The following is a 17024-nucleotide window of genomic DNA, read 5'->3' as shown; positions in this document are numbered from 1 at the left end:
AACAAGCAGCTGGGAAAAGCATGGAAGTTGGCTCCAGTGGTTGGGCAGTGGACCTGAAAGCAGCTCTCTGTGGGCTGATTTCATTTTCCTTACTTGCCTCTACAGGGAAGAAAGTATCTTGGGTAAATGTATTGCTTGTTAAGTCCTCTTCACCTCCACCTTTTCCAGAGCACCTGAAGAAGTGCAGAGGGAAGCAGCAGGCTCTCTGTGAGCTCCCAGCTCCAGGTAACCGCCATGGATTCTTGCAGGATACCTGCAAACGCCTCCAAGTGCAGTGGGAACACCATGGAGTGCTTCATGGTGCTCAGCACGCAGGCACAGAAAATAAGCATTGGTATGCTGTGTGGCCTCTTTGGGACAATGTGTGTTTTTGAGAACTCCCTGGTGCTCTACCTGATTTTCTCATCCCCTGGGATCAGGAAGAAGCCTTCCTACCTCTTCATCGGCAGCCTGGCCCTGGCTGACATCCTGGCCAGCATCATCTTTGTCTGCAGCTTCGTGAACTTCCACGTGTTCAACGAGGCTGGTTTCTCCAAGGAGGTGTTCCTGCTGCAGCTGGGAGGGGTGAACACGTCCTTCTCTGCCTCCCTCAGCAGCCTGCTGCTCACAGCCCTGGACCGCTACCTCTCCATCAGCCGGCCCTCGGAGTACAAGCTCCTGATGACCAGGAAAAGGGCCTGGACAGCCCTGGCTGTGCTCTGGCTGACCTGTGCCATCATTGCTGGCCTGCCCCTGCTGGGCTGGAACTGCTGCACGCTGGATTCTGCCTGCTCCGAGCTGTTCCCCTTTGTGGATGACAATTACCTGTCGGGCTGGATCTGCTTCGTCGTGGTGCTGCTGGGCTGCATCGTCTGCGCCTACGCCCACGTGCTCTGGAGGGCTCGCCAGCACGTGGCCTACATGGAGAAGCACCAGGCACAGGCAGAGAGGCAAACCAGCCGCATGAGGATGGACGTGAGGCTGGCCAAGACCCTGGCCATGGTGCTGGCTGTCCTCATGCTCTGCTGGTCCCCCGTGCTCGTGCTGATGATCTACAGCATCTTCGGCAGGCTGAGCGACCGCCTGCGCAAGGTGTTCGCCTTCTGCAGCACCCTCTGCCTGCTCAACTCCATGGTCAACCCCATCATCTACGCCCTGAGGAGCAAGGAGCTCTTCTCCTCCCTGAGGAGGGTGTTGTCCCACTTCAGGAGGCAGCTGAAGGCCCCTGAGGAGAGCCCAGAAGCAGAGAGCACCCACAAGTCCTCGGTGATAGAGACCGTCTGCGAGGACACTCATGCCATGTAGGGAGGCACCGGGGGAGATCCACCCACTCAGCCTGGAAGGAACAATCTGGATCACTTTTCTTTTTATTTTCCCTTCTGATGGGAGTTGAGGGAAGCTGTGATGGGGAGACAGCTCCTGCTGATTTCACCCTTCAACACTGGGGCATGAAGTGCACAGACTTTACTCTCAGGCACAGGTTGGGATTGTTGGGGTGTCCTGTGCAGGGCCAGGACTGGATGGTCCTTGGGGTGTCCCTTCCAGCTCAGGATATTCCATGATCCCATGATAATCTCCCCCCAGGGAAGGTTCAGGTTGGACATCAGCAGGAATTTCTTCATGGAAAACCTTTGGAAGGAGCTGCCCAGGGAGGTTTGGAGTCCCCATCCCTGCAGGTGTCACCTGGACATGGCACTCAGTGCTCTGGGCTTAAGGACTTGGCCAGAGCTGGGGCAGACAGGACCTTGCAGGCAGCACATTTCTTCCAGCAGATTTCAGGAGAACTGACTGAACCACACAGGTGTTTGTGGGATGTTATGTGATTAAACATACAAGCCATTTTCCAGGGTTTTCTTCCTTTTCTTTCCTGGTGTACAAAGTTCTCCAGGTGACAAGTTTAAGCCCAAACTGGGGCAGATACTTTGAGCATGAGGAACTCGTTTGGGGTTGTTTTTCTGCAAATTACGCAAAAGCAGCACTTTTAGCTGACGGACAATGAAGTGGGACAGGGCCCTTCGGCGGTGACCTGGAGCAGCTGGGCTCCTGCCAGCTCCAAAATGCCTCCAGCAGGGATGAGCCTGGCTGGGGCACGGCCTCGAGGCCCTTGCACTCTGCCCTGTGTCCCAGGGGATGCACTGCCCAGGCTCCCCAGGGAACGGGCACAGGCCCGAGGCTGCCAGAGCCCCAGGAGTGTTTGGGCACCGCTCCAGGGATGCACAGGGTGGATTGTTGGGGTTATCCCTGATGTTCCTCCATCCCTTCCCAGGATATTCCCCGATTGTTGGGGTTATCCTCGAGGTCTCTACATCCCTCTCTGGGATATTCCCTGATGGTTGGGGTTGTCCATCTTGTCCCTCCATCCCTCTCCGGGGTATTCCCCAATTGTTGGGCCATCCCCGGTGTCCCTCCATCGCTCCCCGGGACATTCCCCGATTGTTGGGCCATCCCCGGTGTCCCTCCATCCCTCCCCGGGACATTCCCCGATTGTTGGGCCATCCCCGGTGTCCCTCCATCCCTCCCCGGGACATTGCCCGATTGTTGGGCCATCCCCGGTGTCCCTCCATCGCTCCCCGGGACATTCCCCGATTGTTGGGCCATCCCCGGTGTCCCTCCATCCCTCCCCGGGACATTCCCCGATTGTTGGGCCATCCCCGGTGTCCCTCCATCGCTCCCCGGGACATTCCCCGCCGTGCCCGCGGGCAGCGGTCGGGCCGCAGCCTCGAACCCGCGGCCCCGGGGCGCCGCGGCGCTGGTGACGTCACGGGGCCATGGCGGCGCTGGCCCTGCTCGGTGTGGCGGCCGCGCTGGGCCCGGGCCTGGCCGCGCCCCGCTACCGCCCGGACTGGGCCAGCCTGGACGCGCGGCCGCTGCCGGCCTGGTTCGACCGGGCCAAGGTGGGGGTGTTCGTGCACTGGGGGGTGTTCTCCGTGCCGGCCTGGGGCTCCGAGTGGTTCTGGTGGCACTGGCAGGGCCAGCACGATGCCGCCTACGAGAGCTTCGTGCGCCGCCGCTTCCCGCCCGGCACCACCTACGCGGAGTTCGCGCCTCATTTCACCGCCCACGACTTCCAGCCCCGACAGTGGGCACAGCTCTTCCAGCGGGCCGGGGCCAGGTCAGCGCCGGGATGGCCGGAGCTGGGGACCCTGAGGGGATAGGGGTCCCTGAGGAGATGGGTGCCATGGCCGGGGGTTCCTGAGGGGATAGGGGTCCCTGAGGGGATGAGTGCCATGGCCGCGGGTCCCTGAGGAGATGAGTGCCATGGCCGGGGGTCCCTGAGGGGATAGGGGTCCCTGAGGAGATGAGTGCCATGGCCGGGGGTCCCTGAGGGGATGGGGGATCCCTGAGGGGATGGGTGCCATGGCCGGGGGTCCCTGAGGGGATGGAAAAGCTTGGGAAGCATATGGGGCTGTTCCCAAGAGGATGCAGGGGTCTCTGAGGGGATGGGAGGGGCAAATCTGGGGATTCCTGAGGGATTGGGGGTCCCTGAACAGTGCTGGGCGTCCCTGAGTGGTCGTGCCCAGGGTGCTGAGGAGATGACAGGTCTTGGTCCTTGCTAAGTACTTACTGTTCATTCTTTCCCAGCATTAAAATCCACTGAAAGCCTCTCTTATTCTTGTATTTGCTTCTAAGTCCAAGGGATAGTGTCAGAGGGCTCCTCACAGCGTGGTTATCCAGTGCCTTGCTCTTTTAGTGACTGGCTTTGCAGTGGGGCTGGGAAATGCCTCATCTGCTCCTTTGCCATCCCAACCAAGTCCTTTTCTCCTCTCAGATACGTGGTCCTGACCACCAAGCACCACGAGGGCTTCACCAACTGGGGGTCACCAGTGTCCTGGAACTGGAATTCTGTGGATACAGGGCCCCACCGGGACCTGGTGGGAGAGCTGGGAGAGGCCCTCAGGGAGAGGTAAGGCCCTGCCAGGGAGCTCTGCTCTGAGAGCAGTGAAGCCTCCTGGCTCTGCCTGACAAACAGCAGAAGACCCTGTGAAAAATGGAGTGCTTGCAAATGATGAAAAATTATAATGCCAGTAATTTAATTTCCACTGCTTCTCAATCCCCACTGAAGCCTCACTCTTCCCTCTGTGTTTTGTCCTTCAGCAACCTCCGTTATGGGCTGTATCACTCCCTGATGGAGTGGTTTAATCCTCTCTACCTCGCTGACAAACAAAATGACTTCAAGACCCAGAGCTTCGTTTTAAAGAAGACGATGCCAGAACTTTATGACCTTGTCTTAAAGTAAGAGCCACATCCAGTTCAGAATCACCAGCATTTCCTGGTTTCAGTTCTCTAGAGAAAGGTGCAAAGTGGGTGCAAAGAAGAGAAATGTTGATTTTTGATGAGGCAAATTCTCTTTGCTAAGCAGTAATGATTTGTGGTAATTAGAAAAGGGGTTCACTTTTAACCTGTGGAAGGTCTAATCTGTAGAATAAGGCAGGGACAAATTTTTCCTGCAAAAGCAATTCCTTTTAATCCTGCCTTTGTGCAGAGGGGCTGGAAGTGGAACAAACTGTTCAGTATTTAGTAGACTAGAAAAGTGATTTCACTGGGAATTTACATCCTTGCCTTGCTTCCCCTTGCTGACAAAAATAAAAGGCTTGGGCTTGTGAGTCGTTGTCCCAGCTCAAGAATGTGCACTTTGAGGTGCCAGATTCTGGATTTTTGGGGAGAACTGCACCCTGTTTTGAGCTGTGCATCAACACCTTGTTCTTTGCTGCTGCAAGAACCTCCCTTAGAGCTTTGTGTGAAGCAGAAAATGAAGCAAAAACCTCCTGGTGATGCCAGGCAGTGGGAAGGGGAAGAAACAGAGTGTGGCAGGAGCAGATGAGCCTTTATGAAACAACATCTGTCTCCCTTAGATACAAACCAGACCTGATCTGGTCAGATGGGGATTGGGAAGCTCCAGATTCCTACTGGAATTCCACCTCTTTCCTTGCCTGGCTCTACAACGACAGCCCTGTCAAGGTACCAGTGCCTGCTGCCCCTCCTGGCATCGGGTGGGTGTGGAAGGGCAGGAAGCTGTGGGGTGTGTGATCAAACCAGAAACCTCCTTGACTTTTGCCAAATGTGTTTTATTCTCTGACAAAAAGAGAACCTTGACTGTGCTGCTGGGACAGCTCCACCGACCTTTGATGGATGCTCAGCTTTGTTGCCTCAGCTCCTACCTGAGCAGAGGGAGGGATTCAGCCTTCTCAGGAGGGTTTCCATTACACAGGGCATTTTTAGGGGCTTCCTCAGGGGCGTGGCTGCCAGCTGGACAGCCCAAGAACAAAGGGGTCTGTGCCCTGAGCTGTTTTCCTTCTCTCAGGACACCGTGGTCGTCAACGATCGCTGGGGTCGGGGCTGCTCCTGCCGCCACGGGGGTTTCTACAACTGTGCTGACAAGTACAGGCCAGGCACCCTGCCAGAGCACAAGTGGGAGATGTGCTCCTCCCTGGACAGGCTCTCCTGGGGCTACCGCAGCAACATGAGCCTGCCTGAGGTGATGGATGAGATGAGCGTGATTGAGGTGAGAAACCTGACATCAAAACAGCCTGCGGGAGGATTGCTGGGAGTGAGGGGCTTCTGGAGCAGCTGATGAGGGTAAAACTGCTCAGTTTCTGTGTTGTCTGAGGTGAAGATAATGTTATCTTGCATTATCTGCCACAGGAGCTGGTGCAGACTGTGAGTCTGGGTGGCAACTACCTCCTCAATGTGGGACCTACAAAAGAAGGGGTGATTGTCCCCATCTTCCAAGAGAGACTCCTGGCCCTTGGGAGGTGGCTGGACACCAATGGGGAGGCGATTTATGAATCCCAGCCTTGGAGGGTGCAGGTGGAGAACACCACAGACACAGTCTGGTAAGGGCTCTGCTGCTCAGACAGCTGAGCTGAGGTTTATTTCTCCTCTTTTCCTAAATTTGGAGTTGGGGGCAGTGGGTGACCCCTGTGTGGTGACAGAGGGCACAGTTGTGTTCTTGTGCTGCCTGGAAAGGTGAGGTTTGTGTCTGGTGCCCTTCACCTGCTGAACTCCTGCTCTCCCAGGTACACCTCCAAGGGACCAGTGGTCTTTGCCATCTTCCTGCTCTGGCCTCGGGACAATGTCCTGCACCTGTCCTCACCCATTCCATCCCCAGGCACACAGGTAAGGGACTGAACACACACTGAGACCCATCTGGGGGTGTTTGTGTGTGGGAAGGGCCAGCCTGGATTTGTTCAGGAGCTGGGGGAGTGGGGAGGTGTGGTGGTGTTCACAGGGGTCTTAAGATGAGGGAAGAGAATCTTGACTCCATGTTTCAGAAGGTTTGATTTATTATTTTATGATATATATTATATTAAAACTATACTAAAAGAATAGAAGAAAGGATTTCTTCAGAAGGCTGGCTAAGGATAGAAAAAGAAAGAATGATAACAAAGGCTTGTGACTGACTGAGACAGTCTGAGCCAGCTGGGCTGTGATTGGCCATTAATTAGAAACAACCACATGAGCCCAATCCCAGATGCCCCTGTTGCATTCCACAGCAGCAGATACCATTGGTTACAGTTTGTTCCTGAGGCCTCTCAGCTTCTCAGGAGGAAGAATCCCAAGGAAAGGATTTTCCATAAAAGATCATGGCTGCAGGGAGGTTGTGTGCCCTGGGCTCCTTGCAGCACCCCAGGCTTTGGCTCACGTGGCCCAGGAGCTGCCAGCAGAGATTCCTGCCCTGGAGAGTGTTGATCCTGTTGGTGCAGGGGAGGGAAGCAGATGCCCCCCGAGCAGGAGGGGCTGTGCTGCAGCCCGGGTGCAGTGCCCTGCTGCTGGCAGATGGCGCCGTGACGCAAATGTCGCAGTGGCCTTTGCTCTGAACAAACAGGGGCAAAGCATCAGCAACAAACAAACCCCAAACAACAAACTGCAGCCTGCTGCGGCCTCCAAACACCCCGTGTCACCCCTGTGCCACATGAGCCGTTCCTGGGACCTGCAGGGGCTGTGGGCTGTGCAGAGGGGCCTGCTGAGCTCCAGCTGAGTGTCCCCTTCCTTCCTCTGCAGGTGACACTGCTGGGGTTTGCTGGCACTCTGGAGTGGCAGATCCAGCCAGGGACAGGGATGCTCATAACCCTGCCCTACATGCTCCCATCTCCTCTCCCTCCTCAGTCTGGCTGGGTGGTGAAGCTCGAGGGTGTGAAGTGATGCCTGTGGGGGGATTACAGCATCTCCCACCGCCTTTCTTTTTGACTGAACCCAAGAGGATTTTTATGTTTCACGTTGAATACATTGTTTTTCACTTGAAAGGATCTCTCCTCCAGTCTCTGTTGCCTTGTGTTACTTCAGTGTTGGTTGGAACAGTTGTGATCAGCTGCTTCCATGATTAATAAATCTAATGGAAGCTTGCTGGAAGAGATCATCTGTAAAAAATATACAAACCCATCAACAAACTTTTATTGATATTCTGCTGGAGACAGCTACAACAAAAGGTTTTGTTCTTAGAGAATTGAAGAGACTCCACCGCTGTGAATTGCACTGGTGACTTCTGCTTGCACTCCTGAACTTGTGAACTTTGAGTTCCAGTGAGAGCAGGGCTCCTGCGTGGATGTTGAGCTTCTCATGAAGGGTTGAACAATGTGGGTGTGAGCGATGGGACTGCTCCCAAGGGCACAGGTGCTTGTGCAGGCACCACAGCATCGCAGGCAGGCTGTGTTTTGTTCCTGTCCCAGGACACTCCGAGCTGGGCTGGAGCAGAGCCCCGGGGCAGGGCCGCACGCGGAGCCGGTGCCGTGGGCGCTGTTACCCAAGCAAGGGACAAACATCACCGGCCGCGAGTGCCAGCACCCGCTCACGGGAGCGCCGCCGGTGGCGCCGTTACAAACAAAAAAAATGGGACAAACAGGGACAACGGAGCGATGGCCTCTGCCTCACTGCCCCATCACCGCTGCCCGTGACCCCTGGCGCGTTGCGGGGCCCGCCCCAAACAAACAGCTCCGTGTTTACTCGGCGCACCGGGCACCGGCAAAGCGCCGCTATAAGTGCGCGGCGGGCGCGGCGGCGGGCAGAGGCGCAGGGGAAGATGCCGCGCTGTGACACGGGCTGCGCGCCGCGGGACGGCGCCGCGGGACAGGTACGGGCACGGAGGGGCCGCGGCGGCAGCGCCGGTGCCGGTGCCGGTGCCACGCGGGAAGCGCGGCGGGGGCTGCGCTCACGTGACCGCAGCAGCCACGCCCCCGCTGGTGTCACGTGCCGGGGGTGTGTGCGGTCACGTGAGCGCGGCGGACATGGCGGCGGCGCGGAGGCTCCTGCCGCGCTGGGCGGGATCGCTGCGGCCCGTGAGGGACCGGGGACACCGGGACCGGGACAGAGGGACCGGGGGGATTGGGACCGGGACAGAGGGACCGGGGGGATTGGGACCGGGGGCACCAGAACCGCGGGCAGAGGGACCAGGAGGGGATCGGAACCGAGGGCACCGGGACCAGAGGGGATCGGAACCGAGGGCACCGGGACCAGAGGGGATCGGAACCGGGGGCACCGGGACTGGGGGATCGGAACCGGTGGCAGAAGAAGAACCGGAGGCACCGGGACTGAGCCAAACGGGGCCAGTGTGGGAGTATCGGTACCGGGCCAGGGCTAAACGGGGCTGTGGCTGGGGCACAGCGGGGCCGGGGCTCCGGGGCTCGGCTGACTCTGCCCTCCGTGCCAGGTGAGCTCCGCTGCGGCGGCGAGCGGGGCGTACCCGAAGCGAGTGAAGGTGGTGGAGGTGGGACCCCGCGACGGGCTCCAGAACGAGAAGGTAACGGTGGCTCCGGGCTCCCGGCACCTCCCGGGGGCGTTCTCCAGCCCAATCCCCCAAACGCCCCCCTGTGCCCGCCAATGGGGCAGTTTTTCTTTAAATGCTGCTTTTTTTATGTTGAAAATTCGCTTTTTTTTTTTTTTCAGTGGTGGAAGAGTTTACTGTGTAAATAATAATAACTTTAAGTTATTTTTCTTTTCTTGTTCTTCTTAGAATCTTGTGCCCACCCCAGTGAAGATCAATTTAATCAACATGCTGTCAGAGACAGGGCTGCAGGTCATAGAGGCCACCAGCTTCGTGTCCCCCAAGTGGGTTCCTCAGGTCAGTGTTCAGACAGGATTTGCAGTGCTGTGCTCTAAAAGTGCAGCAATCCCGTGGTTCTACTGGCTCCCAAGTCTCTGTTACTGGGCAAGAGCCAGCAGAGGAGTTAAAATATCCCAGAGCTTCCCTTTGGACCCTGCACAGAGCAGAGGGACAGACAGGTCACGCACAAACACTGTTTGTGTCTGGCTGGGTGACCCCTGACCCCTCCCAGGCTGCAGCTCTGTTTGCTTGGAGAGGCTCTGTCCCTACACATTTCTGTTCCCTTTACAAAAAGGAGTTTTTGTGATGATTTCCTGGCAGGCAGAAGGGGCAGCTGTGACCCCCACAGATGTTTCTTTGCTTTGCAGATGGCTGATCACACCGAGGTCCTGCAGGGCATCAAGAAATCGCCTGGGATCAGTTACCCCGTGCTCACCCCAAACCTCAGGGGCTTCCAGGCAGCGGTAAGGGCTGGCAGCACCCCAAGATCCACCCTGGGGCTCTGCACTCCCCCCTGCTCCTTTGCCCCTCTGCCTTCACCCTCTCCAAGGCAAGCTCAGGTGTGCCCTGGTGGTTTTGCTGCAGAATGAGCTGAGGGAAGGACTGGGTTGTTTGGGGCAGAAATGCTTTTGTAAAATGAGAGAGCTGTAGTCAGGGATTGCAGATCACATCGAGGAGGAGAAGAGCTCCAAGAGCTTCAAGTCTAAATAAGCAAGGCAGATTTATTTGGGAGCAGAAGAGCCTCTAAAGGGAGATGTTTATGGGCTGGTTTGAGACATCCCTACCAAGAGATTCCTCTGAAACCCTTGAATTAACTCTTGGCCATGGAATCCTGAAGTTGTGGCTTTGTTTGTCATTTCCCTCACAAGAGAAATCCCCTGGCTTTGATTTAAGTGCTGGGGTAAGGCTTGGACCTGCTGATCTCATCGCTCTTTTCCAGCCTCAGTGGTGCTGTGGTTCCAGTTTGGGATCTTTTATTTGCAGGTGGCAGCAGGGGCCAAAGAGGTGTCGATCTTTGGGGCAGCATCTGAGCTCTTCACCCAGAAAAACATCAACTGCTCCATCGAGGAGAGCCTGGAGAGGTTTGAGGAGGTGATGAGGGCAGCGAAGGAAGCCAGCATTCCTGTCAGGGGGTAAGGGCTTCCTGCTGGAACTCACCCACATTCATCTGGGATCAGATTTTCTTGGCCAACATCCCAGATGGAAGTGCACAGATCACAGCCCCAGCAGCCCTCTGGGCTCATCTTGGCAAATTTTACACCCATGGAAGAAAAAATTGGTGAAATCCTGTAACCTTTGGCCACTGGAATATAAAATTGATTCTCCCAACTTACAGACATGGAAGATGCACAAGTCCTGACTGGTTTGGCCAGTAGAATCCCATTGCCCCTTTCCAGCTAAAAGGTTTTTTTTTTATCCACAGGTACGTCTCCTGTGTCCTTGGATGTCCCTATGAAGGGAAGATTTCTGCAGCTAAAGTTGCAGAGGTGAGTCACTCATAAATACAGCCAGGACTCCTGAGGGGGTTCTGATTGATTTTGAGGGATGTGGAGTGGGCACTGGGATATAAGGGGGGATATATAAGGGGATATCCAGGTTCTCAGAGGCTGAAATGGGGAACTGAGGGGGGTTTGGGCACCTGCAGGTTTTTAATCTCAGAAAGGAGTGCCCAGGGCATGATGGTGCCGCAGGAATGGGCTCTGGGAGGGAAGGAGGAGTGTCCAGGGAATAATTGCACAGCAGGAATGAGCTCTGGGGAGGGAATGAGTGTCCAGGGGATTGCTGTACAGCAGGAATGGGCTCTGGGAGGGAGCGTGCCCTCTCAGTGCCCTGCTGCTCTGGCCCAGGTCTCCAAGAAGATGTACTCCATGGGGTGCTACGAGATCTCCCTGGGGGACACCATCGGCGTGGGCACCCCGGGCAGCATGAGGGAGATGCTGGCAGTGGTGATGAAGGAGGTGCCCGTGGGGGCTCTGGCTGTTCACTGCCACGACACCTATGGCCAGGCCCTGGCCAACATCCTGGTGGCCCTGCAGGTAGGATCCCTGCTCTGCACCTCAGATCCTGCCAGTGTTGGGTTGGAAGGACCTTAAAGCCCATCTAGTGCCACCCCCTGCCCATCTCCCACTGTCCCAGTGTGACAGTGTCACAGGGGTTTTCAGGATGAGGGAAGAGAGGTAGATTTGACTCTATATTTCAGAAGGCTTGATTTATTATTTTATGATATATATATTACATTATAACTATAGTAAAAATAATAGAAGGAAAAGCTTCATCTCAGAAGGCTGGCTAAGCTAAAAACAGAATAGAAAAGAATGAAAACAAAGGTCTGAGGCTCAGTGAGAGCCAGCTCTGCTGTGAGTGGTCACTAATTGTAAACATCCACACCAGACCAATCCCAGGTGCACCTGTTGCATTCAGCAGATAACCATTGGTTACATTTTGTCTCTGAGGCCTCTCAGCTTCTCAGAAGGGAAAAAATCCTAAGAAAGGATTTTCATAAACAGATGTCTGCGACATCCCAGGCTGCTCCAAGCCCCACCCAGCCTGGCCTGGGGCACTTCCAGGGATGGGGCAGCCACACAAATGGAGCAGCTTCCCTTGGGGGATTTTGGGCTTGCTGGGAATTGCAGATTTTGTGCTCCCAGAGCAGCCCCTGACTCGGGGTTTGTTTGCAGATGGGGGTGAGCGTGGTGGACGCCTCCGTGGCCGGCCTTGGGGGGTGTCCCTATGCCCAGGGAGCCTCTGGGAATGTGGCCACAGAGGACCTGGTGTACATGCTCAACGGGCTGGGCATCCACACGGTGAGTGCCACCCCAGGCTCTGCTCAGGCCTCAGCTCGGGGCAGGAGCCTGAGCGTGCTGGGGACAGGACAGGGGGAATGGCTTCCCCTTGACAGAGGGAGTGTGAGATGGGATATCAGGGAAAAATATCCCTGGGAGGGTGGGCAGGCCTGGCACAGGGTGCCCAGAGCAGCTGTGGCTGCCCCTGGAGTGCCCAAGGCCAGGTTGGACGGGGTATGGGGCAGCCTGGGATGGGGGGAGATGTCCCTCAAGGCATGTCCTGGGCCTTTGCCATGCAGGGCGTGGATCTGCAGAAGCTGATGGACACAGGAACCTTCATCTGCAATGCCCTGAACAGAAAAACCAACTCCAAGGTGTCTCAGGCCTCCTGCAGACTGTGACACCGAGTGGGAATTCTCCTTGGATCAAGAAATCGAGGATCCAGCCCTGGCTGGGATTCCTGTCTGACCTCCTGAGCTCCTTCCTGGCTCAGCATTTGAGAGGAAGCTCAAAATCCACCAGAATTAGGAAGAAGTGAGAGAATATCCTGTTAGATTGTGTTCTATTGGACCTTGAGGCTGTCCCCATGTGCCTTGGAGAGGGGAGGACGTGGAGGGGCAGAGGAGAGGCCTGGGCAGAGCAGCAGCTCCTGCCTGCAGGGCCAAGGACAAGCCCAGATTTTGCAGTTGGAGCACAGCTCCAGCTCAGCCTGGCCTTCCTCCCTTCTCCCCTCACAAACAGCCAAAGGCTGAGCCCAAACCTCCCCTGGTGCCACCTCAGCCTTCAGGGGTGTGCTGCTGCACTGTGTATCTGTTGTAAGATACTCATCACACCAGGACTAATAAACACATTATTTAATAGTCTGAACTGTGAAAAAGTTGATTCAGCTGAACCAGCACAGGAGCTTTGGCTGCTGGTTTAGTTCCAAGTGCTTCTTGTACATGGAAACTCTGCACCATCATGGGCTGGGGGTGAGGAATTCCTTCCACCCTGAGAGCTGAGAGTGTGATACTCCTCAGGTGATCAGGTCCTTGGGAACCACCCCCAACTCTTCTTTTTAAAGTAATTTATTGAGCAGTTTATTTGTGAGAATGGAGAGCACAGGAGCTTTGTCCTTTCAGGGCGAGAACAGGGGTGAGGCTGCGTGTGCCTCCTCTCCACAGGACTTCAATAAACTGTAACAGTTACCAAACCTTCGCTAATGAACGCCGCAGAAAAGAGGCGGAATGGGGCAGTAATTCGGGGTTTGGGGGTAATAATTCGGGATTTGGGGGAAACCTCCTCCTCCGGTCCTCAGGGGGCGCTGCGGTCCCGAGCTCCCCGAGGTGGCTCCGCCCCCTCCCGCGCGCACCAATGGCCGCCGTCGCCCGCGGAGTTTTGTCCCCGCCGCCGCCCCGTAGCCCTGACACGTTTCCATGGAGGGGCCGCGCGCGTGGCGCCGAGGGGCGGGGCCAAGGCCCGGCCTTAAAGGGGCCGCGCCCCTCACGGGGCTGAGCGGGAGCGGCGGCAGCGGCGGGTGAGAGACCGGCGGGGAGCCGGGGGGGAACGGCAGGAACGGGCAGGGGGACGGGTGTGCTGCCCTGCCCTGCCCTGTCGCTTTTGGTAGGGACAGCCCGAACCCCCGCTGCTTGGGGCACCCCTGGGCTCTAGAGCGATTCCAGTCCCCGGGTACGTTCTGCCCCCCGGCCCCGGGACCCTCCGCTCCTCCCGGGCCCGTCCCCGCTCCCGGCTGAAATCCGCCACAGTTTTGCCTTTCACCGGGCCCGGTGCTGTTTCCCCAGCCCCGGGAGTTTGGGGTCTCCGGCTGGGGCCGCAGCTCCGGAGGGAAATGTCCCGGTCCGGGTCCTCCCGGTGCTCCCGCCCCTCCCCGGGCAGGCGGTCCCGCAGGTACCGCCGGTACCGCCGGCTGTCCCCGAGCCCTTCCTGCGGGGCTGGGGAAACAGGGAGCGGCTGAAGGGCAGGGCTGGTACTCTGCGGAGACCACCCCAATTCATTCATTCATTAATGAATTAATGAGTTAATTAACAGCGAGAACTGCTGCCCTGAGGGGCAGGGGTGAGCCCAGGGCTGGGTTTAACAGGAACAACCAGGGCTCATCTCCGGGAGGTGCCACCTCCGTGTCCGGGAGGTGTGACCGGCCCTGCCCCGCCCGTCCCTCGGGCAGCACCGACCTGGCCGTGCCGGGCCACACCGGGCGGTGCCGTACCTGGCCGTGCCGTGCCGTGCCCACCCCCGGCTCTGGGCTTTCCCCGCAGGAGCCATGGCCGAGACCATCCTGGTGACGGGCGGCGCCGGCTACATCGGCAGCCACTGCGTGCTGGAGCTGCTGCAGGCGGGCTACGAGCCCGTGGTCATCGACAACTTCCACAACGCCATCCGAGGTACGGCAGCCCCGTGCCGGCCCCGTGCCCGGGCTGGGCCCGGCTCCAGCCGCCCTCACTCCCCTCCATCCATCCCCAGGCTCCGAGGAGCTCCCCGAGAGCCTCCGGCGGGTGCAGGAGATCGCGCACCGGCCCGTGCTCTTCCAGGAGCTCGACATCACGGACCGGGCGGCGCTCCAGGAGCTCTTCAGGAAGGTGAGAGCAGGAGCTGCAGGGCCCGGGGTGGCTCCCGGGGTCCCTGTCAGGGGTGGGAGCCACGGGAGCAGGGAGGGAACGCAGTGCCCGCTCCTGTGGGAGCGCCCCGGGCTGGCCGGACGGGGATCCTGGGGGATCCTGGGGGGATCCCGGCTGGTTCCTGCTGCCGTGCCTCTGATCCCAGCCCGTTCCCCCTGCAGCACCGCTTCTCGGCTGTGATGCACTTTGCGGGGCTCAAGGCCGTGGGGGAGTCGGTGCAGAAGCCTCTGGAATATTACAGAGTGAACCTCACCGGGACCATCGGGCTGCTGGAGGTGAGAGGGGCCGGTGGCGATCCGGGGCTGCTCCCTCTGCCCTGCCCAGGCCCTGCCAGCGCTCCTGGAGGGCTGGCACAGGGCACAGAGCTGCATCAGAGCTGCCCATTGCCCCTGGCAGACCATGAAGGCCCACGGCGTGAGGAACATCGTGTTCAGCAGCTCTGCCACCGTCTACGGGGACCCCAAGTACCTCCCCCTGGACGAGAAGCACCCGGTAGGAGGCTGCACCAACCCCTACGGCAAATCCAAGTTCTTCATTGAGGAGATGATCCGGGATCTCTGCAGAGCAGAGAGGGTGAGGAGCCGCCCCAAGGGGCTGTGTCCCCCACACGAGGGCTGTCCCCACACCGGGGGCATCCCCACATTGGCTGTGTCCCCACGGGGGTGACCTGGCAGCCCTGTCCGTGTGTCCCCAGGACTGGAACGCTGTCCTGCTGCGCTACTTCAACCCCATCGGCGCCCACGAGTCGGGGATGATCGGGGAGGACCCTCAGGGCATCCCCAACAACCTCATGCCCTACGTGGCTCAGGTACAGCCCCCACAGCCCCTGGGGGTCCCAGGGAGGGGACACAGGGGGCCGGGGCTCCATGGGGCTGTCCCTCTGTGCAGGTGGCAGTGGGACGCCGGGAATTCCTGAGCGTCTTTGGGAACGACTACAAGACAGACGATGGAACGGGTGCGTCACGGGACAGGGGGAGTTTGGGATTCCCAGACCCCTGGCCCTGCCCTCACCCTCTGTGTCCCCTCAGGAGTCAGGGATTACATCCACGTCGTGGATCTGGCCAAGGGCCACATCGCTGCTCTGAAGAAGCTCAAGGAGAACTGCGGCTGCAAGGTGCCAACCTCGGGGTGCTGCCAGCCCTGGGGGCGTGTGGGGGTGCCAATGGGGGCTGAAGGAGCACCTGGCCCTTCTCCCCTTGATCCCTGTCCTTTATCCTCCTCCCAGATCTACAACCTGGGCACAGGCACCGGCTACTCCGTGCTGCAGATGGTCCGGGCCATGGAGAAAGCCTCGGGGAGGGAGGTAAGGGCAGAGCTGCAGGCTCACGGGCACAGGGGCAGCAGCTGCTCCCCACAGGGCCTTGCTCCCCCCAGCAGCCCTGGCACCGTTCCCTCAGCCCCCTGGGACCCCCCGAGCCCTCGGTGCTGCTCTCCCTGCAGATCAAGTACCGGATCACGGCCCGGCGCGAGGGGGACGTGGCCTCCTGCTACGCTGACCCTGCGCTGGCCGAGCGGGAGCTGGGCTGGAAAGCTGCCTTTGGCCTGGACAAGATGTGTAAGGGCATCCCCTCCCTGGCACAGCGGGCGCTGCCAGCCCCCTGCCCTCCCTCACCTCCCTCCTCCTGTTCCAGGTGAGGACCTGTGGCGGTGGCAGCTGCAGAACCCCACGGGCTTCAGCAAGAACTGAGCTGTGACCGAGGGCTGGCTGAGCCCAGGGCTGCTCTGAGCCAGCCCTGCCTCCTTCCCCGAGGGTTGTCACCATCCTGGGAGGGCACTTCCAGCTCCCCCTCCTGCCTCTGGCACGGGGCAGGAAGGCTGGAGCATCCTCAGCCTCCCCCCTCCTCATCCTCATCCCCCAGGTCTTTGCATCTCACAGAGCAGAACCACAATGAACAGAGAACAGAGCCAGGTTTGGCACCACGGGCATGGAACCCCCATGGGAACCCTCAGGGGCTGCAGCCAGCTCTGGCTGGGAGCTCCTGGGCCCTCCCTGTGCCCTGTGCATCCAGCACTGGGACAGCAGAGTCCTGCTGAGCCCAAACTGTTCCCTCCTGCCCCACCTGGCTCAGGGGGAGCCCAAGGCACCTCTGCCCTGCCCTGGCACAGAGAAGGCACCAGGAACCTCCCACAGGGACCACTCACATTCCAAGGCTTCCTCCACTCCCCCTCTTTATCCCAAGCATGGTTTTGGGGACCAAAATCTCATCTCCCCCCCTCTCCTGCTGAGCTGGAGAAGCCCCTGCCCAGGGCTCCTGTGGCAGCCACTCCCCAGAGCCCTTTGCCAAAGGCTGCCAGGAGCCAGCTCTGCCCTCCTGTCCCACACTGCTCCTGTTTATTTCTGGCAGCTCCCAGGGCAGGGATGACGCAGCCGGCCCCGTGTGCTGTCGGCTGGATGAATAACTTATGAATTGAGCTTTTGATTTGTTTTTAAAATAAACTTTCCTACTTTCTAAGTGGCAGCTTTGTTCTGCTTCCCCTCAGCCAGAGCTGCTGCCCCTAAAAATGGCACCCTGGGGCCTCATGGAACCGAAATCCACCCCAAATCTCCCATCCTGCCTGGCCAGGGATGACGCCAGCTCAGCTCCGGGATAAGTTGAGGATTTATTTCAC

At 58.5% G+C, this 17024-nt stretch overlaps 4 protein-coding genes across 5 annotated transcripts; all 4 read left to right on the top strand.

The window, feature by feature from the left end:
* Positions 1–234: 234 nt before the first annotated feature.
* CNR2 (cannabinoid receptor 2) lies at positions 235–1284 on the top strand. The gene has a single exon (XM_036397040.1). The coding sequence runs from the start codon at positions 235–237 to the stop codon at positions 1282–1284; it is 1050 nt and encodes a 349-aa protein (XP_036252933.1).
* Positions 1285–2744: 1460 nt separating this feature from the next.
* On the top strand, positions 2745–7226 carry FUCA1 (alpha-L-fucosidase 1). Its single transcript, XM_036397022.1, has 8 exons — positions 2745–3091; positions 3749–3883; positions 4075–4212; positions 4833–4938; positions 5282–5482; positions 5623–5813; positions 5997–6096; positions 6982–7226. Exons 1-8 carry the CDS (start codon positions 2748–2750, stop codon positions 7120–7122), a joined length of 1356 nt encoding a protein of 451 aa, XP_036252915.1. The 5' UTR covers positions 2745–2747; the 3' UTR covers positions 7123–7226.
* A 191-nt stretch (positions 7227–7417) lies between these two features.
* Positions 7418–12666, top strand: HMGCL (3-hydroxy-3-methylglutaryl-CoA lyase). 2 transcript variants are annotated; one of them, XM_036397055.1, is made up of 9 exons: positions 7418–8047; positions 8624–8713; positions 8927–9034; positions 9385–9480; positions 10001–10149; positions 10440–10503; positions 10864–11052; positions 11695–11820; positions 12099–12666. In XM_036397055.1, the coding sequence occupies exons 1-9, from the start codon at positions 7997–7999 to the stop codon at positions 12198–12200; spliced, it is 975 nt and encodes a 324-aa protein (XP_036252948.1). In that variant the 5' UTR covers positions 7418–7996; the 3' UTR covers positions 12201–12666. The 2 variants fall into 2 exon arrangements, with proteins under 2 accessions (XP_036252948.1, XP_036252947.1); XM_036397054.1 differs by lacking the exon at positions 7418–8047 and adding an exon at positions 8187–8252.
* A 580-nt stretch (positions 12667–13246) lies between these two features.
* Positions 13247–16867, top strand: GALE (UDP-galactose-4-epimerase). Its single transcript, XM_036397041.1, has 11 exons — positions 13247–13315; positions 14055–14180; positions 14260–14375; positions 14576–14689; positions 14811–14987; positions 15109–15222; positions 15303–15369; positions 15443–15528; positions 15640–15717; positions 15855–15969; positions 16046–16867. Exons 2-11 carry the CDS (start codon positions 14060–14062, stop codon positions 16099–16101), a joined length of 1044 nt encoding a protein of 347 aa, XP_036252934.1. The 5' UTR covers positions 13247–13315; positions 14055–14059; the 3' UTR covers positions 16102–16867.
* The last annotated feature ends 157 nt before the right edge of the window (positions 16868–17024 follow it).

Source organism: Molothrus ater, chromosome 24 (genome assembly GCF_012460135.2).
Source record: "Molothrus ater isolate BHLD 08-10-18 breed brown headed cowbird chromosome 24, BPBGC_Mater_1.1, whole genome shotgun sequence".
NCBI classification, from domain to species: domain Eukaryota; kingdom Metazoa; phylum Chordata; class Aves; order Passeriformes; family Icteridae; genus Molothrus; species Molothrus ater.
The sequence above is the reverse complement of the archived record's forward strand: the minus strand, read 5'-3'. Positions and strand labels throughout refer to the sequence as shown.

Bases quoted from the DNA above. Each gene is read 5' to 3' on its own strand.
- CNR2 (XM_036397040.1), top strand. From the start codon at position 235: ATGGATTCTTGCAGGATACCTGCAAACGCCTCCAAGTGCAGTGGGAAC.
- FUCA1 (XM_036397022.1), top strand. From the start codon at position 2,748: ATGGCGGCGCTGGCCCTGCTCGGTGTGGCGGCCGCGCTGGGCCCGGGC. The intron at 3,884-4,074 runs GTAAGGCCCTGC...TTTGTCCTTCAG, and splicing joins GGAGAGGCCCTCAGGGAGAG to CAACCTCCGTTATGGGCTGT. The intron at 5,483-5,622 runs GTGAGAAACCTG...TATCTGCCACAG, and splicing joins ATGAGATGAGCGTGATTGAG to GAGCTGGTGCAGACTGTGAG.
- HMGCL (XM_036397055.1), top strand. From the start codon at position 7,997: ATGCCGCGCTGTGACACGGGCTGCGCGCCGCGGGACGGCGCCGCGGGA. The intron at 8,048-8,623 runs GTACGGGCACGG...CCTCCGTGCCAG, and splicing joins GGGACGGCGCCGCGGGACAG to GTGAGCTCCGCTGCGGCGGC. The intron at 9,035-9,384 runs GTCAGTGTTCAG...TTTGCTTTGCAG, and splicing joins CCCCCAAGTGGGTTCCTCAG to ATGGCTGATCACACCGAGGT.
- GALE (XM_036397041.1), top strand. From the start codon at position 14,060: ATGGCCGAGACCATCCTGGTGACGGGCGGCGCCGGCTACATCGGCAGC. The intron at 14,690-14,810 runs GTGAGAGGGGCC...TGCCCCTGGCAG, and splicing joins GGACCATCGGGCTGCTGGAG to ACCATGAAGGCCCACGGCGT. The intron at 15,718-15,854 runs GTAAGGGCAGAG...CTCTCCCTGCAG, and splicing joins AGAAAGCCTCGGGGAGGGAG to ATCAAGTACCGGATCACGGC.